The 27975-nt window shown below is 42.9% G+C and overlaps 1 protein-coding gene across 1 annotated transcript; it reads right to left on the reverse strand.

Annotated features, from left to right (window-relative positions):
• Positions 1-158: 158 nt before the first annotated feature.
• LOC111066825 (protein kibra) lies at positions 159-27929 on the reverse strand. The gene is made up of 9 exons (XM_022355723.2): positions 27076-27929; positions 5053-5354; positions 3294-4974; positions 3043-3223; positions 2524-2968; positions 2135-2446; positions 1946-2066; positions 1665-1874; positions 159-1589 (listed from the first exon to the last, which is right to left on the reverse strand). The coding sequence occupies exons 1-9, from the start codon at positions 27297-27299 to the stop codon at positions 1139-1141; spliced, it is 3927 nt and encodes a 1308-aa protein (XP_022211415.2). The 5' UTR covers positions 27300-27929; the 3' UTR covers positions 159-1138.
• Positions 27930-27975: the final 46 nt, after the last annotated feature.

Below are 27975 nucleotides of genomic sequence, written 5' to 3' on the forward strand. Positions count from 1 at the left end.
GGAGGCTATTCTTCAGGTAAATTTTATTATGCACCCAATTTTGGGGGTTTCGGATGGGGCCTGGGTCTGGGGCTTGACGATTAGGCTGGGTTAACATAAACAACAGCAAATCTGGCGCAGAGCCTACAATCCGCACATACATAGTACAAAACCTAAACTTAAATAGAGCTGTGGGGGCTAGCCACGTTTTATTTTGCGCTTCCCTTTCATACAAAAATTCCGTTTAACAGTTTCAACAGGTCCTCTCCTCTCCACTTGGAGGAGCATAACAATGATTCAATCCAGTGCTTTTCTTATTTCCTTTTTGTTTTTTTTGCTATTCATTGGTGGTGTGGTCGGGGGCTGGGGGTCGGGTGTTTAAGGCGTGCTTAAAGTACTAGATATAGTGACGATTATCTAATATGGTACATTCACTTTTTTTTCTTTTTTGTTTGCCTGGGTGTTTTTTTGTTGTTTTTTTTCGCATAGGATTTTTTTATAAAAAAAATTACAATGTAAATAATTTTGTTTTGAGCTTAACAAAAACGCAAGCTAACTAAACTAACCGATTGGATGTGAGGGTGTGGCGGGGGTGGTCACTTGATTAATATCAACCAATGCAAATATAATAAATATGTTTCCGTTTAATGGTTTGTGTGGGGCTTAGGGTCGGGGTCGGGTATCTCTATATGCATGTAAAAATATTCATTAACATTCTAACATTTTGTTGCTCAAGTCTTAAGGATAAAGTTGATTTCAATATGAATTTGAAAGGTATCGAACACACAATGTGCGCGTTTTTTTATGTTTGGGTCTCTCTTTCGATGTGGGGGTTGGTCTCTTAAATGGTCATCAGTGTGGTGGGGGAGAGGGGGTCAATTTGTACAACTGACTATGAGTCTAGTTAGGGCTAAATGTTTATACTAAATATACGAATAGGCCTTAGAATAGAAATATAAATATCAAGGCCCGGGCCTAGGGGGGCGGGGCCCCGCCCACGCACACGTTCTCTATAAGGCACAGATATTTGTTACATCAGTTGTTTTATACACATAAATACTTGTTGCTTAATGAAAATAAATACTACATCAATTACAAAAATGTACAGCGAAGGTAGAGTAGGGTGGGGCAGATGCAGGATGCAGGGCTACAGCTACAGCTACACCTCCACGCCATAGTTGCGATCCACGACATAGTCGTAGCGTGTCTGATCCGGTTCGGCTGCTCCGTCCTCAGCAGCTACAGCAGGAATAGCAGCAGCTACTGCAGAAGCATCAGCTGTGGCCGGGGCTGTGGCTGTGGCTGTGGCTGGGGCTGGGGCTGTGGCTGTGACTGCTGCTGGTCCAGTAATGGTTGGGGCTGGCAGTTTGGGCACTGCTCCGCTTGCGGCTCGATGGTGGTGCTCACTGAGATTCTTGTTACGATTGTTGCTGGCCACCAGCGCCGTGTTGATGGCAATTGCCGTCTCAGCGGCATTGTCCTCATCCTCATCATCGTCCTCTTCTTCCTCCTCCTCCTCCTCCTCGATGGGATTGGCATCGGGCAAAGTGAACTCGCTGGGCAGCTCGGGCACGGACAGGCCCTTGCGTGTGAAGAATGAGATCTTCTCTCTGCAAAAATACAAAATAAACAAATAATTAGATAAATACAACAGAAATAAATGCAACTTTCTGGTGGAAACCTACTTGAATGACACCAAATCTGGGCAGCCCTTGGGCACCTTGGTCTTCCGCAGCTTATGGATTTCTTTGGCGGTTTTCATTAGCAACTTCTGAAGCTGACGCTCCTCGGGACATTTGGCGGGATCGGCGCGTGCCACCAGACGTTGAAATTCCTCATTTTCAATGGCCCAGGCGGCAATAAGAGGATCCTTGTTCTCACAGGCCTTCTGCAAACTGTTTGCGACAATATAAAACACATAAATTAGTTTACAATTTAATTGGTGGGTGGTGCCATCCACACTTACACTTCCTTGAGGTTCTGCAGCTTGGCAATTTGATCGTTGAGGAAGTAGAGCTTGCTGTGCTGCGCCTGCAGATCCAGCTCCAAGTCCAAACTGGTGCGGGGTATGTGAGTATGATGCAGTTCTAGAATCGAGAGTAAAATTTATGTTTAGCCAGGCTGCAACCCATCAGGCTTTGCTTTTCTTTCTTACTTGTGACTGACTTGGGCGCCTTTGTGTGGAAGCGCAGGGAGCGACGCTCAGCGGCTCCCCGCTGGAACGTGTGCGGTGCAACGCCACAGTGCATGGCCGAGTCCGAATCGCTGCGATTCAGGCGACAATTGTAGCGATTCTTGCTGATCGCCGCCGATGGGGTGAAGGTCTGTGAACGCTTCACGGGCCTGTCGTCCATCAGCTGGGAGTGGGAGCGCAGCTTCTCCGGCATGAAGGCGCACTCGGTGTTTGTCTCCTTGTCGGCATACTCCTGCTTCATGTTCTGCAGATAGGTATCCAGCATGCAGCCAGCTGTTGATTGAACACAAAAACGGATTCCATTCGTTAGTTGTGCGCATGTTAAGGGTACAAAAAGTTCAGTTACTTACAGTTCATTAGGCCCACATCACTGACAAGCTGTTTGTTGCTGTCCTCCTCATCCTCATCATCGTCATCATCGTCATCATCCTCATCATCGTCATCGTCGTCACTTTCCTGGCCATTGAGACGACCATTCTGTGGCAGCTCCTCGGCTATTTGCGCCTGCAGCTCCAGTGGTGGCGCCTGATTGCGTGTCAGGGTTGAGGTCTGCGAGGATGTGATGGTGGACTCATCCGATGATTCCTCCCTGTTGTTGTTGTTGTTGTTGGTGGTGGTGCTGCTGCTGCTCGTCGAGGAGTTGCTGGCCGCAACGGCGGCTGCTGCTGCGGCGGCACTCGTGGAGGGAATGTCCAGCGACTCAAAGCTGGGAATGAATTTCGAACTGAGGACATTGTACCACTTCAAGGTGGAGTCCTCCGGATTGAACTCGGCCATGCTGATCTGCACAGTGCCCTAAAGACAACGGCAAAAGGGGAATGGTTATTGTCTGAATGTTGACGTTTCCTTTCGTTTAGGGGGGCGCTTACAATAATCTCCTCCTTTTGGCCTGTCATTGAGACAACAGTCACTTGCAGGCTCTTGGTCAGCAGCTTGTCCAGCGATATGGGCACTGCGAATGTGTCATTGAAGACGGGCTTCTGGAAGTCACCCAGCGCCTTGGTGCGTATGGAAGTCAATGAGTTGGGCAGCAGGGCGGCACGCAGGTACCTAGAGTGGGGCAAAAGAGATCACGAGATCATGAGCTGGTGCCTTACTAATCGGTTTTTGTGGCACTTACACCTGAGAGTTATCCGCGGAGGCTGTCCACAGGGCCAGCAGATTGTTGGCTCGCTCCAGGGATACCACCAGGACACCCTCTTGCTTCAGATACTTGAGTCCGATCTGGACCTGGGCCAGCTCTTTGCGCGGCAGATGGGCACGCGACGCCTCAAAGACGCCCGAATCCCCGGCCACCGACTCGTTGCTGACGGCCGCCGAAACGGAGCGCGTGTTCGAGGTGGATGAGGAGCGGCTGAGCATCTCCAGGGGCAGATCCAGCAGCGAGGGCTTCTCCGAAATGGGTGAGAGCGGCGCAGCGGCCAGATTGTGCGGCGAGTTTAGGTTCAGCTTCTGCAGCTTCGCCTCCAGCATCATGCAGTCCAGCACAGTGGAGTCCAGGTCGTAGGGCCGTGCCCTGACGCCAGGCGCGCCGATAGGTACGGGCGGCGGGGCTGTGTAGGCAGGCGGGGCGGGCAGAGCATTGGCATAGGTGGGCTCCTCCTTGAGGGAATGGGGTGGTGGCGGCAGCGGCAGCGACAGCGGCAACGGCAGCTGATCGGCTCCTGCATTATATTTCATTGGCGATGCGGGCGGCGTTTCCATGGACAGGCTGCTGCGCGGCGACAGGGACACCTCCGAGGACTGCTGCTGCTGCAGCACAGGATGGGCATGGATCGGGGGCAGTCGCTGCTGGTGCTGCTGGAAGAGACGCTGCGAGCGGCGGCGCAGATCGACGACATCGATGGGCGAGTCGACGGCAAATGGATCGATGTAGATGTCCGTGAAGCTGAGGGCGCTCTTGCTGCTGGCCGTGGACAGGGAGCCCAGGCTGCTGCCGCTGCTGATCGAGAAGGTGCTCTCCGAGGAGAAGGACTTGAGCCGCTCCTCCAGCAGCTTGGTGGACTTGAGGGCCTCCTGCAGTTTGTCCAGCAGCAGCTGCTTCTCCTCGTGGAAGCGCAGCCGATTGGCCACGCACGTGTTGTTCGCCTCGTACGCCTCCCGCAGGTCATCCTCGAGCTTGTTGCGGGTAGCCTGGATCACCTGCTTCTCCTCCTCGCTGCGCGACTTGAGCGAGATGCTGTTGAGGTCGTTCAGCAGCTTCTCCTTCTCCTGAATGAGCAGAATGCGATCCTTGTCCGACTCCAGTTGGCCGGGCTCGATGCGCTCCACATGGTCGGCCAGCTGCTGCTGTAGCTTCTTGATGTGCTTGCGCCACTCCGCATACTGCAGCTTGGTCTTGGCCATTTCCGCAAAGCGTGCACCGCCATTCAGATGCTCCCCGGCGCCGCCGCACAGATCCGTTTGGCTGGCCACGCACACACGATCGAAGGGCGAGGCGGCGTTCATCAGTTCGGCATTCTCCTCGTTGATCTGCTGGCGACTCAGCTCGTTCTTGATCTGCACTAGGCTGCGCATCAGCTCCTCGCGCACCTTCTCGCCGGACACCAACGACTTGTGCACCTTCAGCATCTCCTCGCGTATGGCCTGCACCTCGGCAATGTCATAGCAGCCGTTCTGCCGCGCATTGATCTTCTCGCCCACCGAATACAGGGTGTTCATGCCCCGCTCCGTGTAGGATATATCGTTGGTAATGTGATTCAGCTCCTGCTTCAGCTGATGGACTCGCTCACGGGCCAGCATCAGGTCCGCGCGCAGCAGCTCCGGATCGTGTCGACTCATCGAGCTGGATGACGAACACACTGGAAAGGGGAAAAGGTGCAATGGAGCCGTGTCATCTCCATGCTTGGATCTCTCTCTGCTTTTAAGGGAATACTCACGGCTACTGCGACTGGCGGCCAGTTTGTTCAAATGATTGTACTCCTCCTGGGCCCAGAGCAGTCGCTGCTGCTTCACATCCAACATCTCGCGCTTGTTCTCCAGCTGATCCTGAGCCGCCGACAGATAATCGCTCAGCATCTGCTCCTGCACGCTCTTCCACTCCTGTCGCGGATCCTCCAGCTGTGTGCTCTGCGCCAGATGATTGATGTAGTAGGGCCCGATATTGGGATCGTAGGATTCCTCCCAGCCCATGGGCAGCTCATCGCCCACACAGTCCTCAAATGTTTGCGGTTTCGTATAGCTGTAAAGATTGCCAGATTGGAGAATGGGATTGGGCCCGTTAGTCTTTGGATCTTATCTCGGGTCTGTGTTTACATATTGACAAAAAACAAATCGCTAATGAATTTCCGCCCCTATCTAAGATGTATCTCTCTCTCTCTCTCACACTCTGTCTCTCTGAACGAAGAACCTGTTTAACCAGGGGGTGGAGGGGAGGGGGGGAGGGCCTGCTGCTGCTGTGTTCCCACGCCAGTTAGCCAGCCCCCCAAAGTATTCGGTGTATTTTGTGTATTTCTATTCGATAAGATTACCGGCATTTCCTTTCGGAGAGGGAGATGTCTCCTCCAATAGCCGCCTCCCTCCCATACCCCCGCCATAACAATGCCAAGCTCTACCGCAGCCCCATGAGGAATGGAATGTCTCTGCGCCAAGTGGCTTTTTGTTGCTGTTGCCAAACGAATGCCTCTAATCTTATCGAGGCCATATTCGCATAGTGCGGCAGAGGTAACAAAACAAAAAAAAAAAATGGGCTAAAAAGCAAAGCAAAAACCGACAAAAAAAAAAAACAAAAAAAGAAAAAGAAAAAAAACTGATGACGATGACAATGTCTTTGACGTTGCGACCAGTACCGCAGGTCCCTCTACGTCTCCGTTTGTGTCTCTTGGCTGGTCGTCTTCAGTTTGTTTTGCGAAACTCAATTTCAATATCAGGCAACAGCATTTTCGCATTCCAACGATAATTGCTAATCTTCATGGATTGATTGTTTAAATATATCTACATAATACACACAAACATATATTTGTATATATGTATATGTGTGTATGTATATCTATGGGTATATGAACATTTTGCGGTTGCTGCCACTTCAATTGAAAATATGTATATGTATATATGTACGTATGTATGGCATGTACGAGTATTATTGGTTTTCAGTGAGGGCCTTATGGCATATTGTTTATTAATCATGGTCATGGAATGCGTTCAGCCATTAACAAGAAAAGCACACAGATAACAATATGCATATGGGATAGATACGTAGGTATATGTATATACTGTATATACATGTATATACAGTGCATTTCTGCGTTGTAAAACCGTTTGTGGCTTGCAGGTCAATGGTCGCTATCTGATTATAAAGGAAAGCTTGCAGCAAAAGTTCAATAAACGTCTGATAAAAAGATCGCCAATGAAATTTATGTGGATGCAACTTTAGCTAGGGTACAATGAAACAGTAGAACAATAAACGGGTAGAGTGCTACAATAATTGGTAAAAGAATCGTGAGTGATACACCAAGACAACTCCCTTTAAATCAACCGAGGTGCGCTGCCTCATGACTCCAACATATCAATGAACAAGCATAGAATAAAACTTGTTATGGAATATACATATCTCCTTCTTTATCTCCCTTATATGTACATACATAAATATATAGTAATAGTAATTAATCTATGAGGTAGAACGAAACTGCTATCAAACTGTGTCAGCCATCAACCATTAAAATGAATCGGTTTATTCAGTTGTCAAATAATACATATAAATGATAAATATACAATGCATTTATTTATTAATAGATAATGTACCCGTATAGTTTATGGAACTACATATAACACTATATATTTAGTGATTAATTGCCTTTACATATACAATCTAAATATAATTGTAACGCTTTTGCAGTGTCACTCATTGATTAGGTAACGATTATTGTGTACCTTATCGTATTCCTCGATGTCCATTCATAGGATAAATTATTCTACAGACTGAAACTAATATGCATGTCTGAGAGTACAGTATTTCTTAGAATAATATCTGGACACGGGTTTCTGCAATTTTTTTGTAGACTTTTTTCGTATATTTATTTCGCAGTTTTATCTGGAATCGAGTGTTGACGTAGTCATTGGAAATAACAATGTACGCAGCTGCGTTTAACAATTGAAATTGTTTATGATCTATCCAAACAATCTCAAATTCAAGATGCGAGAACTGACTAAGCTCCAATGGGTGGGAATTCATCATCATGGAGTACTCTAAAACATGATATCGGACATTTCCTTTCAAGTGTTAGGAATCTCAATCATTAATCAAAACCCCTTAACCTCTCATTCACGTTAATCTTTTGTTATATTTGGAGGGATTTGTTGAACAAACACACAATAATTCACGCGATAGTAAATTGATTTCTTTCCATTGAGATCGATGACGTCTTTGCAAAAGGAAGGGAAATGTGTCTGTGCAAATGTTTCTGCTAGAAATCAAAGCAAAATGGCACAGCAAAAGGAAACAAATTCATATTTAAATTAAATATTTGGGTATTAAATTAAAATATAATGAAACTAATTAGAATTCATTTTGATTTAAAAATATATGAATTAATAGAGTTCATATTAAATCTAATATTTTTTAAGTAAATATATTATATGCTTAGGAAATGTGAAATATTTTTAGCACCAAAAAATAATTGGCATACATTTTTAAATATAAGGGAGAACTGCTAAAATCTGCCATCTTGCGATGTTCATAGATCTGATAGATTTCAGTTGAAATGCTGTCGGTGGAACGTGCTATTGGTCAGGGACGACTCTAAAGAGTCATTGCCGATAACTGATTATTTATTGTGTGTGTGGATTGGGTTAAACACACACGTTTATTGATCAGAACAAGGTTCATTTCATCCAATCATTCACTTGAAACTCAAAACTCGCAGCAAAACAAAGCCCCCTTAAATATTGTATACAACAAATTAAAGACAAAGCCAAAACGAAAAAGGGCAGTGGGAGGCAAAACTACATCAACGAAATAATAATTAAATAAATAAATAAATAGAGCCAAGCTGACTGACTGATATACAAAATGCAGTCGGAGACATGTGCCATGTGTCTCTCGCTGGACGGTTGGACGGGTGCACGGGTCCAAAGCTCCACATTTGACATACAAAACCGATCTCACGATCGACGGAGACACAATCACAAAACCAAAAATAAAAGCAACAGCAAAAGAAAAAAGCTACAACAATACATGACTTTGACGACGTTCAGTGGATGGTGATGTGGGGGCTCTTGGTGGTGAGGGGGTGGGATGGGGTGATGGGGATGTCAACAGCAAGCAAAATGGTTTCATAATTTCAAATCAACAAAATTTTTTTTGTTTTTATTTTGTCAGTGATATTTTGTTGTTCTGCTGGGTAAATGGCATCTGTTCGTATCGCCCCCGTCTTTGTTTATTTCGATTGAACTTTGTTGGATAAACAAATTCAAGGTGTAAATATGTGTATGTATGTCTCCGCTATCCGTTGCACTTGTACCGAGTTTCACTTTCAATGCATAGCCAGAAACTTAATAGCTGATTTGTTATTGTTATTATTTTCCAGAGGATACTTTTCTGAGTCTCTAACTTTAATGGCTGGCACACAGAAGTTCCATAAAAACTTAAGCAAAATCAAAAAATAAACAAAGCCAATGAGTTTCGACGAATAAATTATGAATCACGAAGCATTATCTTGAAAAATAATGCTATAGAGAATCCTGAAAATAAGTTTTGCTCGCTGCGCTTTTCCATTTCCATAAAGAAACTTAACCTGAACAACACTTAGCATTAATTCTGTTTTTTTATATAATTTTTTATTGATTCTTCCATTTATGATCATCCAACCCCCACCCTCATTCGACAGGGAGTTGGGGTTTCCTCTGTTAAGTCACTCAAAAGCCCTTTCCGTTTGACAGGTGGTGTCAAGTGTGCCGCCTGCTCCCAGCCTGCCTGCCTGCCTGCCTGCCCCAGCCTGATGGCCTGGCTGACTGATGCCCGGGCAATTTAATTCGGTAAATAAACGGCTGCCGTTTTATGGGTCTTTAATTAACTCAATAAGAAAATCGTATGCAAATTTTTATGGGTTTTCCATTAGCGCTTGACCTCAGCGACACTACCAAGCTGCAGGCCCCCCGGCCCCAGAGTCAACAAGAAATCGAACGTACAGACAGCGAAAATCAATGAAAAGCCACGGCAACGGCAAAGGCTTGGGCCGAACCGAACCAAACCGAACCCAGCAAATGTGTGTGGGCGTGGCAGACGTTACCAAGTAATAGGGCTTCCTCATTGGCACTTTTGCTGATGCTGGCCAAATCGAGGAAGGCAGGCAGCAAGTCAGGCTTTCAGCTAACGAGCCAACTAACGACTTGTTGGCCTTTTAGCAGACAACTCAAAACTGACTTTGCGGCCCACATTGAATGTTACGTTTCTTCTGTGTGTGCGAGAGAGAGGATAGCTATGATATGCCCGTATGGAATGAATGGATGAATGTATGGTACACCCGTGTGTATTCATGGGTGTATTCATACTCCACAGTGTGTTCTGTGGCGTGGACAACAAATCTGCATAAATTAAATTATATTGTAAACAAAATATTTATGGCACGGCGACGACGCCCGATCAAGCGCTGTAATAAATTCACGCTTAAAAAAAGAAATAAAAACTGTTAGGGTAGGGGTGGGGAGGGAGGGTTGGGGGTAGGTGGAAAAACGAGTTTCGAACCACAAAAATATTTCAGCATGAATTTCGTTGTCACAATATGAGTTGTTGAGTGGAGTTGGGGGGTGGGGAGACTCGCGAGAGAAATAAAAACTACAACGGTGGGTGGGGGGGAGACGGGGGCCACAGAGAAGCTTTCATTAGCCAGCACTTAACTGCACTCACACACACATACACAGAGACACACAGAGACACACAGGTATGTGAACAATATTATTTAACTGTTCACGTCGGTTTAGTTTTATGCTAATTTCGCTGGCCATAACAAATGAGAAATGGTCTATAGAGTCGACCATTTGATGACCAATAAACAGCAAATCAACAATTTTTTGCATTCGCAATGAAAATTCCTTGCTTTAAGGCGCCAGAGCATATCAAAACTCAATATATTATTACCGTAAATATCGTTTATATGTCAACATTTAAACGCAGCAACCAAATCATGGAATTTGATTTGTTTTTTAAGAATATTTAATAGTTTTTTTTTACAACCATTAAGAGCCTACTCAAGCAAAGCTTTTTATTACACACAGCGAAATCACTAAAATTTGTATATTCGAAGTGATTTCTATTGAATTATTAAATATTTAATTTAGAATTAAATTTAAATATGGTTTTGATTTCCATTTACTATGCCATTTTTCTCCGAGTGTATGCCTAACACAACTGAAGCCCTAAAACCATTTCTATGCCAAATTCTTGATTGAATCGATAAAAGGGTTCACAACCGAAAACCTCGCTTCAATTTAAATTCTTTTCCAAATGGTTTTTTGTTTAAAAATAGTTTTTTAATTAATTCAAACGAACAGAATATACCACAAATTAGCGGACCATTCATGGCGAGACATAGACTATGCCTGGAGCCGGGTCTGAGCTTGAGCATATTATTATTTAGCAATTCAAATCGAGGCGATGGCTGTATAAATGTTCATGTCCGAAATACGCATAGCATTAAGAAGACTAAGAAATAAAAAACACACACACACACAAATAAAAAATAGGCTGAAGCAAGTCACGTAGCCCCGTAGTCGGATTTACTCTAGTATTTCAATTGTTTTCGCTTTGGCGGAACTGAGACACCGAACACGCATTGGAGTCGCAAAGTGTTCCGGTTTATATTCCAAAGAGAACGAACACCAGAGGCACACAAAGTGGCTTGGGAAATCAATTCCATTTGGTTGTATGGCAGATATCGCATAATCTCCACATTATAACCTAATTTGATCGGTGGCAATCAACGAGCAAACATCATCACCTTGACATACCTACATAAACATATACATATGATGCGTCTCAGGAAATGGTTCTTTTTTTTATGGGTTATAATTATTACCGACTCAGAGAGGGCAGAACCAACCCACCGTTACGACCGATTGTGAAATACTTTTATGGTTTCAGAAACATAGGAATGCTTGGCTTGGGATTCCCTTGCTATCATCTAGCCAAAGGTCGACAACGTATTAATAATGGAATATCGTATCTTAGCAACTTTTAAAACACTGACATTTATTGAATTGTAAGAATGGGAAGAATGTAAGAATGGGTAAGATATTATTTACAGTGCAAGATAAATCTATGGTACAAAAGTCTTTAGTTATTTAGAATATACACCTCAAATAATACATATATTTCCGAGAATGAGATCCAAAAGACAAAACTTTAATCACTTGTTGTGTGTGACTATAGCAAAACTTGTCAAGCGCACTGTACATTAATGGGCGTGTCTGGAATTTATCTACACATAAAAGATCTTATCTTTTTCAAGATTAGGTATTCTTTAGACGCAAAATAGTAAAGAAAACAAATAAAATTAAGTGAAAAAAGTGACAATCCCTAAACAAATCTATCATATTTATTTAAAAATAAATGTACATTAAACTTAACTTGATTTATTTGCAAGGAAATATTCCATTTGAAATTCCACAACTCAATGCAATCAAGAGAAGCCTGCCTTAATCATGATATATAGCTGCTTGAAGAGCGTTCATTAGCACAGATGGAATGTTTATGGAATGGAATGTTTAATTATAAAATCATTCATTCCGCATTATTTGTTGTAAAATTATTTGTGCCGCCGCCGCTTCTGCTGCTGGTTGGGTTTCAGTTTCATTATCTGTCAAGCGTTCACAAATATTTTCGAGCTTAATCAAATTACGCTATAAAGGTCGTCCGTTCGTCGTTTTATCTTATCGCTGGCTTTTCGCGCGGCGCGGCGCGGCACGGCACGGCACGGTTCGTTGTCGTTGCCCATTTGACTTGACGACTTATTCAACCAAGATTCCACACTGAAATATTTCCCGCTGGACATGGTACAACTCGTTCTTATTGGAAAAATATTTTATGCTGCACTTCCTGTCCTGCCATCTTGCCTATTCTCACACTTCCACTTCCTTCCGCTGCATAGCATAAAATGGGAAGATGATAAAAGGCGGAAGCCACTCGAGGAGACTCAATGTAGTGTGAGGCAGGGGGGTAGGGTGGTATCAAATGCATTTTACGATCCCATCCCATCCGATCCGAACATCTATGAATATTTTAGATAAAATTTCTCGAGTCAATGAACTGCACTCAGCCCAACGATAAGACAGAGCCTGAAGGGCAGGCAGGGCTTTAACACTCTTTGGCCTCATGGCATCCGGATGGCATGGATGAGCGTGTGTGTGTGTGTTTTTCTCTCTATTTCTCTGGGTATGTTTTGTATTTTCTAACCCGTTCGGGTGTTTTCTGGGTCTGGTCTGTCCCGGGCAAGTGGGTGTCAATTACGGGTCCGGTGACGACCTCGGGGCCACCATTCGAAGAAGAATGTCGTGGGCCGATGCCATTAGTCATGCTGGTAACATGACTGGGCACACACAGATAAGTTCTTCTTCCTCCTTTTCTTCTGATCCATCCACAGATGGAGATACAAAGCTGATCAGTGCTTTGGTTCGCTTTTGAATCGCCTCTCAAAGTGTTTGTTGCTTTTGGTTTTGTTTTTGTTTTTTCTAAATTTCGAAATCACAAAATGTCTGGCCATAAATTCCAAAGTGAACAATTGAAATAAATTTTTGCGCCATGAGCATGCCGACTGCATACGAAATGAACTATTAAAAAATTCATAGAATTTATACACACACACACATGTATCAACCAGCCCACACACACACACAGACACACAGTTACACAAACGTAAAGAGCGCCCACTCGCCGGGGGCCTCATGGCAAAATCCAAAAGCCAAAAGCAAAATAAACTTAAATTGAAATTTATGATTTTTAATGACCTGTTGACGAGCGGGCGCATTCGTGTGTCTGTTGCCTCTGCTTAGTGCGCATTCTATTTGCAGGCACTGTAATTGCCAAATTCGAAAGCCGCTCGTTCCGAGCTCTATCGAAAAAACAAAACAAAACAAAAAGAATTCCCCTGCAAAATTTATGCGAAACGGCATGGCGGCATTGGCGACCTTTTCAAGCGCGCTGCCCCATTGATCGATTGAACATTCAAAATATGTACAAAATGTATGCAAAAAGATCGCTTTATAAACGCATGGATGGGGCTTTTATTTGGATATTGGGTGTATGCAAAGTTAAGCTAAGCAATGAAGCAGACATGGGCAGGGAACTCTAAATAACTCAATCTATCCGAAACTATTATATCGTAATAATAATAAAAACTCATCCCTTAGGTGCGACTTTTCAGGGACAACATTCTGAGTGTAATGGGGAGACATCACCCCAAGAAATTGGAAATCCTTATACTCCTTAAGATTCTGAGAAATTAAATAGGGAAAGATGGTTTTTTTGCTATCCTTTGCCTTATAGTTTCGATACCCACTGTACGAGCTATGTTTTGCTATGTTAGTGAGCAAAGAGATCGCCCAAAGAAATACCTTTATCAAATGCTCTTTTGTTAGTTTTTAAAACCACTTCACATTTTAGTTTTTCATTTTTGAAATTTGTTGGTTGTTGTTGGTCTTGAGAAATATGCAAACGGTATTCAAATACGTCAACAAAAATTCTTGGTATGCGCATTATAAAAGATTTAAATTGGATGGAATGGAATGGAATGGACGACAAGACAACTCGGAAACATTTCTCGTGTTTCTGGCAAACGCCCACACCCACACATCACCCCATCTACACATCGCACATGGAGAACATGCCAAAAATGTTTCGACCGATCTTCGTGCGAGTGTACATATATTTTCACACGAATTCCTACTAAATATACATACATACATATGTATGTATCTACATATGTAAATATTGTATGTATTGTATATAGAAACCTTGGCCACGTCCAGAACAAATACAAATGCCGGGCAAAAAGTTTTGTTTTGCTTTGTTTTGTTTTTTTTGGGGTGAAAAAGCAAAGAAGAAGCTCTTCAGAAGAGACTTCAGAAGTGTCCACCTGTGCATTTTTCTTGGCCTGACATTAGTCGATTCCGGGAACGAACCGCTCGCTCCAGCCACAAGATGGAGACAGAGAGACAGATACTTTTGTATCTTTTGGGTAGGGAATGGAGGGAGAACTGCAACAGCAACAGCAACAGCAACAGTGGCGGCTATTAGCCGTAAGCCATAGCCATCTCGTGTTCCTCTATGTGGAAACACACATACAAAACTGGTAGAACATACACATACATATGTATGTATGTACTGCCTCGTATAAGGTGTGTATGCATGTAGTTTGTGGCCCCCCCCCTCTCTGCCAACCACCATTCATCGTACATCGTGGTTGTACTCTGTCATTAACAAAACAACTGTTGCGACCTTCACATACCAGAGCAGCCAAGCGACTGTGCGCCAAGCGAGTCAAGTCGAGGCAGCCCCCCTACCCCCCAACCAAAGCAGATCGCATACATATGTCTGTACACGATATATACATATGTATGTATGTAGATACATTGAATATATTGAAATAATAAGGCGAAAAATCCGACTGCAAAACGTGAATGCGAACGCGTACGAGACGTGAACGTCTCCGCCTGCAAAAGCAAAAAAAAAAAAATTACGATCGACTCGACTCGCGCGTATATTGTACATCGTACGAGTACGAGAGTATCTGATAGAATTCAGTCCGTAATATGCGCGCATTACCCAGAGCCACCAGAGCCACAGAGCCAGAGCAAGGGAACTTCCATTCCATCCCATGCCATTCCATTGTTTGTGGAGCGGGAGGAGAGGAGAAGCTTGGGGTCGGCCGCCGCATTCCACACATAAGGTCGTGTGTGAATAGAACTCGGGGCGAGCGCACACACAGCTCCCCACACACCATAATACTGGGAACACTGAGAGAGAGAATATGCATATGTACGAGTATGTACGAGTGTGCTGTCAGGGGCAGGGGCAGGGACATGTTCATGGGGAAATTTTCAAACATTTCCCTGGAAATATGGTAATATTTTATGGCAGTGCTTTATAATATTGTGGCAATTATTGGAGCAAAAAAAATTATTCTGTTTAAAATAAAAATATAATGAATAAAACCCCCACTTTAAGCTTGTCTGTCTCTTGTGTCTTTAGAAGATACAAGTTCGAAATTTTGACATTTATTTTGAGAACATTTTAGACTTGTCAGGATTTTTAGCTATTTAAAATTTATTTTATAAATTAAAGAAAATTAGCGTAAAAATATGCTATACAAATTAATCCACTCAAAGCCTGTTACAAGCTATAAAAGATACAAATTTTGGCATTTATTTTTAGAAAAAAAAGTTTTGTTAAATTGGCGACTTTTAAGGATTTTAGTCTATTTAAAATTCTCTACGCTTCGCTTTCTGGTAGACATTTTGGCGATTCGGGGCACGAAACGAAAATCAAAAGAAATATTTTTATAAATATAAATGTACAAGTGTACATGTGAATGTATGTATATCTTTTGGTTCTGCAGACAGTTTGGGAATTCACATCAGGGCCAAAATTATTTCAAATATTTATTCATTATTTTGTTGTCGGCTGTGTGTATTTTGCTTTACATGCCAAATGCCTTTCAGAGCGCGTTATGTTGTCTACAAATAATCATAATAATAATAACAGCAGCAGAATGAAAGCTGCCTAGAAGGAGATGGATATAGATACGATACGGAAAGAAAGAGAGGGCGGAAAAAATGCCGCATGTCAAATGGGCCAATTAACATTTCTGTTATTCGCTGTATTTATTTTTGTGGCTTTTCATCTTCGCGCTGTTCGTTTCGCCTTTTGTTTTATAAATAAATAGGCTTTTGTTTAAGGTTGTCTTATTTTTTGTCGTTGTTTTTGTTGTATGCAAAAAATACCAGCTATATTTGATGGCATTAAATAAATTATGTATGCTTCTCTGCTTCTTCGTAACCCGTCTCCGGTCTCTGGTCTTCATTGTTTCCCCGCCCTCCTGTTAATGTGCCATAACAATAATTTCTATATAAATCCGCTCGAAACAAAACCAAATTCCAAGATATTTCTTGTATCTTTTGGTCTGTTTGTTTATCTTTTACCCACACGCACAGGCAAAGGCAGAGGCACACCCATACACCCATACCGATCCACCGATCCGATCCAGTGGAAAGAACTTGAAAGATTTCCAATTTTATGGTAAGCGCTCGTGGCATACCATGGAATTTTGGCCGGTTGTTGTTGCTGTTAGCCATAACCGATTGGCTTTTATTGATTAAAGAATTTGTGGGTTGTTTTTGTGGTTTTGCGTTCTAATGTTGCTGGGCATCGAAAATTAGTATGGCGGTCAGGGTCGGGGGGGCTCAAAAAGATAAGTGAAAAGAACAGCAAAATTGATGATGATGATTCCTATACCAAAGTGGAAATATTTATGAACATAACCAACAGATTTGTATACGTCTGTGGAATATACTAAGGGGAGGAATATTAATAATATTTAATTGATTAACTGCCCTGAAAAACAGCTGTTCTGCATGTTAGCTAATTGGCAAATTGCCAAATGACTGAAAAAAAAGAATTACAAGAGCCAAAAGAAGTTTGGTCATATTTAGATACAGATGCTCAGCATTTAATAGAATTGCATCTATATAACCTTATAGAAGACTGAAACAAGTTTTGGCTTTTTGGCTACATTTTGAATAAATTGATTGAAAAATTAATAACTGCTTCTGGCGCGTGTTTGCTGTCCAATAAGGAAAACAAAGTCTATACAGTGTGGTGGCATTATATAAGCCTATTTAGATATTCTTGTGGTTCTTGAGACAGAGACAAATCAGATAAAATATTTATAACCAGCAGCAGATACATACATATGTACACGTATATGTATGTACGGAGGAATGCGTGTATGTGATCATTTACTCTGAAGCAAACAAATAAACAAACATGCATAAATAACTCGTTGCAGTTGCAACAACAACAGCAGCAGCAGCAAGAAAAGCAACAACTGCCTCCAGCAAAGCAACTCACAAACACACACACAGAGAGAGAGAGAGAGAGGACGGAAAACCAATAGAGAGAGAGAGAGATACAACTATGATCAGCGACTGCGCAGCTGGCAGCGGCTCAGGAATGCGGTTTTGACAAGTTCTTCTAAAATTGTACGGCAACTTTTGCTATTTACGCTATGAAACAACGACAACAACCAAGCAGGCGGCATCGGCAGCAGCGAGCGAATGTGTGCGAAGGAGCACGGAAAGCAGAACATGAAAAAATACCAACAACAGCAATAGCACAAGATGGTTGATTAGAGAGGAGCCCGGGCCGGCTTATTTGGGCACGAAGCGAAGCGAGCACGAATGAAGAGATGTTCCACATATTTACATTGAAGTAGAGAGTAAATCAAATTACTCTTAATTCATATAAATATTGTACATATCTTCCTATTTTTATTTAAGTTCATACATACATAGATAATACACTTTTTTTAAGCATATATTTGTTATTCGATAGTTTCCTTCGGTTATGGTTTGCCCATCTTTAGCTGTGATCGCTGGCACGAGAGAGAGAAAGAGCGTGAGAGGGATGGAGAGCACACTGCGCTGCTTGGGGGCAAACTATGCAGCAATGTCGTCGCCATCGTGGGGCTAGTTGAACGAACGCAAAGACTCTGCGGCCGAGGGGGCGTTAGGCATGCCGAACGAGGTAAAGTAAATGCATTTTGTGTTTGGAAATAGGCTGACGACGACGACGACGAAGCTCTCAGCCAGCAACAACAACCGCAGCAGCAGCCATATTTGTTGTTGTTGTTGTTGAAAAATATTTCAAAGTTGCTGTGAACTCGCAGCGACAGCGGCACCAATTGAATGCAATTTGTTTGTATGTGTGTGTGTGTGTGTGTGTATGCATTTATTAAAGCAATGCGCGCATTGCCTTAAATGCCAAAGCTGCTACGTGTGTACGTAGTACGTACATACATATGGATGTATCTATGCATTACATACATGTATGTACATATGTATGTTTGCTTGCATCAACTACTATGTACGCTACGCCCTGCTTTTTGTATTTGGCAAACATTCCAAGCGGCTCTTTGGCTTGGCAACATTTTCTGCAGGCTGCCTGATGCTGGCCTCTGCTGCCGCTGCTGCTGCCGCCACTGCAGTTGCAGCCCATAAAAATGTTCTTATTTATGTACATATTTTGCAAGGCAGCAGGAGAGCAGTGGCGGGGGGAAGTGGTGCAAAGGCAGTTGCTTTGACATGAATGTCAGCTTTGCGCATTTAAGCAGTTTAATCAACATTTTTTTTTTCTTTCTTTCTTTGTGGCTGTGTGGCTGTTGCTGCTGCTGTCTGTGCCTCACTATAAGCGTCTCTCCGTCTCTATCTCTCGTGTCTCTCTCCTTTAGCCAACTTCTTTTTGGCCTAAGAGCCGGTTTTTTGTTAGCCAGGCCCATGGCAGGCCAGGCCAGGCAACACCATGTGCAATGTGCATCCTATGTGCTTGTCATATGTATGTATGTACATTTGTATGAATGTATGTACATATGTATGCTAGTAACAGCTAGAGATGGGCGTGTGACAAAAGATTCTATACGCATTATGCATTTCCATTCAAAGATCTCTACAAAGTTGGAGATATAAATTTGATGGATATTTCGACTCCATTTAACATTCGCAAAGAAGACAACTCATTCCCCGCGTTGAATACAATTCTAAGCACGATCTGCAAAGGATTTTTCTCCCTCTCTCTGTCTCCCTCTCTTGCTCTGTGGCAATAAGAAATTCCTTTGGTCAGCGTCAGAATGTTATTGCACCGCAAAACATTGCCTCCAAAGGGGAGCTGGTGCCCGCCGAGAGTTAGGGGTTCTTGCCATGACCCACAAACCAATAAATTCCAGCTTAAATATCTCAAGAATGCAGCCACAGCCAGCAGCCCAGTCGAAAAAGAGTGAGACAGGCAGAGCAGGGCAGAGGAGAACGAACGAGCAAATGAATTATGCGCTGTGGTAAACATTTTGACAGCAGCACGCACACACACACACACACACATTCACACACCGAAGATACTTCGCAAAAGATGTACACACACACTGGCACAGATACAATTTAAGTGGCATTTCAGGAATGCCGAGATACAGCTACATACAGTCCACATATGGCGTGTCCCTCTTCGATCTTTTTCCCCTCCCTCTCTCTTTCAGTCTGTCTCTCTCCCTCTCTCTCTCTGTCTCTCTTTGTTACGCTCCCATTCTGTTTGCCTTATCACTTCATTAGGCCATAAATTCGACAACAAAACGAAATTCCACAGTTGAACGAACGACCCAAGCGAACGGCAGCAGCAACAGCAACAGCAAACAACTTGAACACCTACAAGATACACAGTTACAGATTCAGATACATTCCTCGGCTACCCCCTACCACCCTCCAGCCGACCATGTTAATTATGCTGCTGCTGCATCTCCCCAATCCGACATCCAAAAGATACAAAAAGGCAGAAAGAGAAGCATAAAAAAAACGTATACAAAATGCGCGTGCGCCTGCGCAGCAGAGGCCATCATCTCATCTCATCCCATTCCATTCCCACTTCCCCTGCCCACAACCAGCAGCATCTGCGACTGTAGCCTCTGGGGCAGACTTTAAGAATATGTTATGCGCACTCAAATGGCATTCGGAAAGTGCTACTGAAAAAATAATACAAAAGTTTCGTGCGGCCAAACAAAAGGGACGGGACAGAGACACAGCAAAGATGCAGATACACACAGAGGAGAGCTGTAGCTGTATCTGTATGTGGTTTTTGTCGTGGAATGCCTTTGTCGTCGCTGGATCTCTGGTTTAGCCCATAAAGTATTTAGTCATGGCATGGCACAGCAGCTCTTGGAACAGCTGATTACAGCGAATATCCCCAGCCGCCCATTGTCTGGAGCAGACCCAGAGCGTGTCCAGTGCCCGCCCGATTAGGGCAATTAATTGCCGGCGATTAAGCGGAGAGCAAGAGGGAATACAGCACACACACACACACACAACAGAAGCGGTACAGTAGAGGCTGGCACTTGAGCAACATTCCCCCATGGATCAGTAGTTGTTTTGGGTCTACATTCTTTTGTATCTACTGTACCCCTCTACAACATAAGCGTAGCCGAGGAAGCAAAAAATAAAAACACATGCTCATGGCATGGCCTGCCCTTGGATATATCCCAGTCCCCCTCCCTCTCTTCACGTTCCCGTTCCCATACACACAGAAGAGGAATCTTTTCTGCTTCTGCCCCCTGCCCTGCCTGAGAATGTAGGAACCAACATGTGTGCCGCCGCCGCTGCTGTTGCTGCTGCTGCTGCTGGCAGATGGAATACTCGACCGAACATAGCACAAATTCCAGACATAAACTCAAGAGGTTAAACATGAGAAAATGGTCGATCGTAGATGTTTCGAGGTATTCTACTGGAAATACGAGTATTATTACATCCTTTTCTCAGCCCCTGGAGCAATGAAATATGAAAATTGCATGGCAGCAAGAGAGATATTACATTAGCGCAGATACAGTGGGATTAGTGGGCTGTACGGCGAGATCTGTACAGTAAAGGAGAAGGTGATCGGAATACAAAATATGTATCTGTATCGTCGTGCACACAAAATGAATCTCACCGGAGCGAGCCCCCATCCCCATACCCATCCCCTCCATTCCATGCATTTATCTTGAGTGTGCACATTCCAGGGCTTGTATTTTGATTTCGTTTCGTTTCACTTGCAGCCACAGCCGCATGCCGCATGCATGGAAAATTGCTACCTTCGCAGAGCTTTTTCGTTGAGTCGTCTCCTCTGCTCGCCCAACGACGACGACGACACATCACGATCCGTGCTACAGAGACTCCAGCCAGCGTCAGCATAAGGCGGACGGACCAGACGATGATCCAGCGAACAGCCAGAGCCAGAGCCAGGGCCAGGCCAGCGTCCAGGCAGCTTGAAATCCAAATCCAAAAAAAAAAAACCCATTTTCCCCCACACACACAAACATATCCAGTAATAACCAGACCCCCAGACCCTATCAACGTCTCGCGGGCAGGGCGTAGAAGTAACTTAATTTTCTGCTCACGTTTGCAGTTTTCTGTAAGTGAAAAATTGTTTAGCTGCGCGAATGACAGCTGAATTATTATGAATCGATATGCTGGCTGGCCGGCCGGCCACTCGCAAAAAAGTTCATGCAAAAAAAAGAAAAATTTATGTACGAAATTATGGGGGCTAGTCCGATCGGATTGCCACTGCAGACACCGAGAGAGGGAGAGGACTGAGAAAATACATTCTGCGTATACCAGAAATAGTTGATTTATTGGTGGGGCATACAACGATACATCTTTGTACGAGTATCTAGAAGGCATGAGCAGAATGTACACGGAGATCATCTACTAGTATTGTTTCCAAATAGGATCCCTATCCTTTCCACAACGTTTTATCTAAGTAATTTCTGAGTTTCCTCAAAGCGAAGAGTCTGTTTTAGCTCCTATAGAATTACACAAAATGGAGACCATGGCATCGATCAGGTGATGACAGTAACTCTTCTCTAAAAGGTAACTCTTTCCTGTGTGCCAGTGCCTGTCCTGTCCCCTGCTTCCCTCTTAATTAACACATGTTGAAAAGGAAATCATTATGCTTGATAAAAATCACAAGTGTTGATTGCTGAAGAACCTTCGAGACAACAGCCAGCCGACATGCAACAAGTGCCGAGACACAGGAAAAGTCGTTGCAGATCTGTCGTTGTCGTTGACTGGAAGTTGTTGTTGTTGTTGCAACGTTTTTAGATGGCAAACCTGCAGCGGGTATTGGTGGAAAAACAGACGCTAAAATGGGCAAAACATGCGGTGCCCGAGGAGCGACTAAAGTTCGCTTATGTATCTGTCAGATACATTATGTACCCCATGTGCCTATCTTTGGCCAGAGTGTCGCTGCTGCTGCCGCTGTTGCTGCTGTTGTTGCAGCCTGCAAGTGCAAAAGAAAATATTTTTTAACGCTTTGGGCCGCCGCCGTGCGCACAACAAACTAGAAAATGTTTCTGCCACTTCCACTGCGTTGGCTGTTGGCTGTTGCTGCTGTTGCTGCTGCTGCTGGCCAGTCCCGCGCGTTGCATTCATGCGCGTAATCAAATTGTAATCACGGCTTCGACTTGCTGCTGCATGTGGCAGGGAGCAGCACCAACAATTTTTACCCTCCTTCTCCTGTCTATACTGTTGTTGTTGTTGTTGTTAAGTGGAAATACTTGTTGCACAAATGCAATGCATGCTGTTGTTGCCTGTATCTGTTTGCCAGCTTGCCTGCTTGCTGTCGCTGCTGCTGCTGTGTATCTGCATCTGTTGCTCGCGTACAGTGGAAGTTGCCTACGAGCATCTTTTTAACAGTGGTATTACATGACGGTTAGTACTGTTTCTTTTTGTTAAAAAAAATTTAATTAAAATTTTTAATTTAAATTTTTATATTTTTAATAAAGTTTTTTTTGTAATTTTAATTAATTTTTTTGTAAACATTTTTTTTTCAAAGAGTACGCAAAGAGATATATAAATTTAATATTTTTAATAATGACCGCATTTAGAGCATTACATTTTTAGACCATTTTCTGAATTTGATCAACAGAGTTTCTGCTTAAATTCCAACTAAATTTCATTGCAACACTTTTGGGTTGAATGGGTCGCGTCTCTCGTGTCGTCGTGTGTCTCTCCATTGCCAATTATCACTGTAAGTGCCACAGCAAACGGCAATTGCATCTGCATTCTTTCCACTTTTCTTGCTGAAGTTGCAGTTGTTGCTTTTGCTTTTTCTGTTGCTGTTGCAGTTGTTGCTGCATTGCCTTGTGCAATTTATTAAATGAAAAATGCCGTTTTGCAGCTTTCCAAGTTGCTATACAACATACAGACAGACATACAAAGAGAGATACATACATACATATGTACATATATAGCTAGCCCCTGTATGAGGAGTCCGTGGATATATGCAAACTATATCCATCCAGATACTACTCGTGGCTGTGTGCCTCGAATCTTTCGCTGCAAAGGCAAATTGAATTTTATGCAAATTTGTTGCTCGTTTTTAGTCGCGATAGAAATCGCCACATCTAATGCATAATGGCCAGCACACGCACACGCAGCCGTGCCTCTCCCCATATTCCATCTTCCAGCTCCCATCTCTCAGCTCTTTTTCTTGACTGGGTGGATGATTTGCGTTCTTTATGCAATTGGCAGCAGTAGCAGCAGCGCTCGGATCTGACGTTCCGTTGATCGGTCGATTGTTCGCATCTGAAATGCCACAGATGGGATGCTGGGAGGGGGGAAGTGCAAGAATTGGAACGCTGCTTCAATCTGATTGAGAGTGAAGCTTTGACGATACCCAGTAAACTCGTCCAAGGGTGTCTAGATTTTTGTTACAAGCAGAAAAACACCACCTGATTTTGAATTCTACTAAACAAAATGATGATCGGGTCATTTATGCAAAAGCCATGTTACTGCATGTTTTTCTGACCACAAAAGCAAACAAAAACCAATATTTGAAGAAGAAGAATAAAAGAGAATTTTTTATGGATGTTTAGTGGCTGATCATTTGATCATCAATCAAATCCATAAAGCGGGTATCCTATAGTCGCTTTACTAGCATTCTGATTTGTTTTTTCTTTGCTATTGAGATTTAGGATTTAAGATACAGCCGCCAATGCCGGTGGCGCCACTCTGTCCGACTTATGACAGGCAATCGTTACCCCGTTGTCCGACGTTGGCCGCTTTCGCTAGGCCTTTTTGGCGGCGATTTGTGTTTATGTAAAACAAACGAGTTCGAATTCGAGTTGGAGCCACTATCACAACTGGTAGCCGCCGACAGATTTTGTTTCTTTTTTTTTCGCCCGTTTTTTTATTTTTTTTTATCATTTATTTTTTTTCGTTCCATGAATAGATCGAGAAACTGTCACCAAACACGTTTCTGTCTGAGCCCCGCCACACACAAAAATATTCCACTGTGTTGTGTCTTGTTATGGCTAAACAATTGGACAAAAAACTGCCAAAAAAAAATATACAAAAAAAAAAACAATACACACTCATAAGAAAATAAAGAAGACGACGACCAAAAAGTGCCATTCGCGATGTTAAGTTTTGTTTAAACAAAAAAAAAAACTAAAAGAGAAACAATAAAATGTACCAAAAATACGAGAAAAATTCCCCGCCCGCCTAAATGCACAAACAAGTGAAACATTAATTACACGCAACCAATACATTTCCTAATACCTAATAGATCCGTGCTATGTAACAGTTTTTATCCCTTCTAAAACAGAAAGCAAAATGCCCAAAGAGCACTCTTTTCATTCAATTAATCATTCTCAATAACTAATTACAAAATTCAACTTCATAGTCAACAGAATATTATTCAATTAAGGTAAATCGAATCATAGTAGATATTGTATCTTCGGTATTTTTTAAGTACAGTTAAAATACATCAATAATAGCAATTTCCGGTAAACGTTGCACAAACATTAGAAAACATCACGAAAATGTAGACCACAGTCACAGTACAAGTACAATTGTCGATAACATTTCAAGGGTATCCCCAATTCGACCTTGCAGATGAGCAATGGTATAGATGTTTTTTTTTGTTTTGTATGTGTTTCTGTGATTTCTGTTTGCTGGTTTGGCTCTCGGTGCTCGAAACGTGGCGAGTGGCGGGAGGCCTTTAAAGGCCACCCGAGGCCTGGCTCGCTTCGCGTTATTGTAGAAATTTATTTATGGTTTATTGGAATTTTTGCGAGCTACCGGCAGCAATTTTTAAAATTCAATAACAGCTCGTGTGGGGGTTGGGGGGCGATCCAACGAAAGAGAGAGCGATATAAATGGCGAAAAGCGTGAATAATTTTTGGTTGAAAAATATGCGAGACGTGCGAAATGCCAATAAAGGCAATAATGGAGGCGAAAAATGCAGGTTTCAAAGAAATCAATTTGCAAATATAAAGTCAATGAAATTAACGTGTAAAAATTTACGAAATATTATAGTTTTGGCGGTATATGTAGATCGGAATTAATGTAAAAGAAAGTTGAGCAATTCATGTGAAATTAATTTTTTACGTGGACAATCGATCAGAGGATATTATTTGTGGTGGAGAAGTTTTCAATATGTACATATATGTACATATCTACGCATAATTAGAAGTTAAAATTTCTGTTTTGATTCTATTTATTTTTCAAGCAATATTCTGAGAAATATAATTTTAGGTAAAAATCAACACTAAAATCGTGAACGATGATAAAAAATAAATATAATAAACATAGTATGTACAAAAAATAATAAAATAATATAATTCAAAATGTACACAAAAAAAAAATGTAATAAAGATATGAAGATGCTCGTCTAGATACAATTCGAGCATGTGTGTGTTTGTGTGAATGTATAATCTACTTGATGCATAACCCCTTACAAATGCGCAGATGTTTCATTTCTTTTAAAAGAAAAAAAAATCAAAAGAAAAAAAGGAGAGAGAAAAAGCCGAGAAATTCCTGAACGCTCAACGCTTGGGCGTTTAATTCAGTGAAACATTTTTAACAATGTCCATGCAATTTGAAACAAACAAAGGGAATGTTTGTGTTAATTGAAAGCGTGAAGAGGGAGATACAGATAGTAATGAGTGCGAACGAGACGGGGGTAGAAAAACGAGAGAGCGGGCGAAGAATGTCAGAAATCAATTATTTCGAAACTGCAAAAATTCCGATGTACATTTTGCAATTGTTTATGAGAGAGACAAACAAACACACACACACACACACACAGTATTTGCCGCAGAAAGAGTAAGACGAGTTATCCGAGCGAGAGGCAAACAAACAAGAAAGAAAAGCCTCCTCTTGGCTCCGACCTTTTACATACCCTCGAGGATAAAATCGTTGCCATTGCAACTGTATAATAAAGTAATCTAATTACAATCAAATACCTTGAACTTTAACTTTCAACAGAAGAACAAGTTTACATAGGAATTTCAGTTGCTGATGCAGCTTCCTGTTCGCTGCGTGGCAAAGCGCTTGTCAAAATCATAATACTCTCCTCCCAGCAAGTGTATTTAAATGTGAGCGAGCGGCGAACGGCAAACTAAAATGGATCTATGAGATACATGGCCTGATGTAGTGCGGTGCCGTGCCTTCCCTTCCCCACATCTTCAGATCATGCCACTATGTTTCTCTCTCTCCCTCTCTCTCTCGCTTTTCTGCTTCTTTTGCTCTCTTGTACTCATTACGTATGAGATTTGTAGTTATTTTTTTTTTGCAGATCATTCGCTGAGCTTTATTTAACTTTTGCTCTCCCATTTTTCCCCGCTTCTCGCAGCCCCTTCCTTCTTCACAACAGCCCCGTTCGTCGTGCTGTACATTTATTTTCCCTCTCTTTCTGCCGTACATTTCATTGCTCTGGAGAATCTGGCGCACATTTTTACCCCTTCTCCTTCTGCCGCATACCTCTTTTCACCACTCTCTTTCTGCCTTTTACATTTCATTTTTTGTTTGTTGCCGTTGTCTCTCTCTCTCTCGCTTCAGTTTCGGTTATATTTGGAGTCTTAATCATCGCCTTGGAATGTTTACTTAAGGCTGTTTTGTTGTTGTTTAAAATATGTAATTTATTTTGCTTTGTTTTTGTGGTGCTTCTTCTGCCTCCACCTCTCGCATTCCTTTACATACACATGCATACAGGCACACGCACACACACACACACACACACAACACATACAAGTGCATCACGCACCTTTATCTTTCCGGTTCGAGCGCTTTTGGAATCGGAATTTATATGGGTTTTATTGTAAGCTTCCTGATCCGCTCTCTCTCTCTCACTCACTCTCTCTTATATGGAGTACAGATGTACATATGTAGAGACTTACCAATCTCTGGGATCCAGCCATGTGGTCTTTTTGTTGATGTGATCTATGTAGTAGGTCTTGCCATCGAAATCCTTGGCAATATCCCAGCCGTCCGGCAGGGGGAAGTCGCTGTGGGGCCCGTGCTGGTGGTGCTGATGGTGGTGATGATGATGATGATGCTGCTGGTGCTGTGGCCGCAGATGGTGCGGATGGTGCTGCGGCGCCGATTGCTGCAGATTTGGCATCGTGCAGCGGGGGAGTCTGTCCGGTTCCAGGGGGGTAGTGGAGGTCAGTCCCACACAAAAAAACTTGTCACTTGGCGCGCGCTTTTCTCGTTTTCTTCACCGTTTTTGCTCTTTTCGGTTTCTCTTTTACGTTGCCTTTGCCTTGTACATATTTTCAGCGATAATAGAGCGCACACACAGAGCGATGGGGGCCGGAGGGGATGGGTTTTGTGCATTCCATTCCGACACAAACACACGCACACTGCCCGCAGGCGCACACTGCCACACGCGATACGCACACTAACAACGATCGCTGCTCTTACTTTTCATTTCGTACTCGCACAAAAATTACTGTTGTTTGGCGCGATCTGGCAGCTGTTGCTCCTTTTCCGCCTAATTGAAACTAATTAACCAATAATTTAACGCCGTTGGCCTGTGGCTTTTCCACTGCTCCAGCGCCAAAAAACACCGTTAATTTGTCCGCGACGCAACCGCGTAGTTCAAAAGTGTATAATATCGATATATATTTGTTTGATAATATACTTCCAGGTGATATTTCATCAATAACTATGGATTAATTCAACGGAATTTTCTGAATTCAGAAAAAAATTCGACACTATCTCGTTGTTCGATTGCGCGCGGCCGAAAAATTTGTGAGACCATTTCCATTTTCTGGCTACAGTGTGCCCATTAGTTC

This window comes from Drosophila obscura, unplaced genomic scaffold (genome assembly GCF_018151105.1).
Source record: "Drosophila obscura isolate BZ-5 IFL unplaced genomic scaffold, ASM1815110v1 contig_150, whole genome shotgun sequence".
NCBI classification, from domain to species: domain Eukaryota; kingdom Metazoa; phylum Arthropoda; class Insecta; order Diptera; family Drosophilidae; genus Drosophila; species Drosophila obscura.

Coding starts and splice junctions, on each gene's coding strand:
- LOC111066825 (XM_022355723.2), bottom strand. CDS start 27,299: ATGCCAAATCTGCAGCAATCGGCGCCGCAGCACCATCCGCACCATCTG. Junction 1,875..1,945: donor CTGCAGAACCTCAAGGAAGT/GTAAGTGTGGAT, acceptor TGTCGCAAACAG/TTTGCAGAAGGCCTGTGAGA. Junction 1,590..1,664: donor CCAGATTTGGTGTCATTCAA/GTAGGTTTCCAC, acceptor GTATTTTTGCAG/AGAGAAGATCTCATTCTTCA.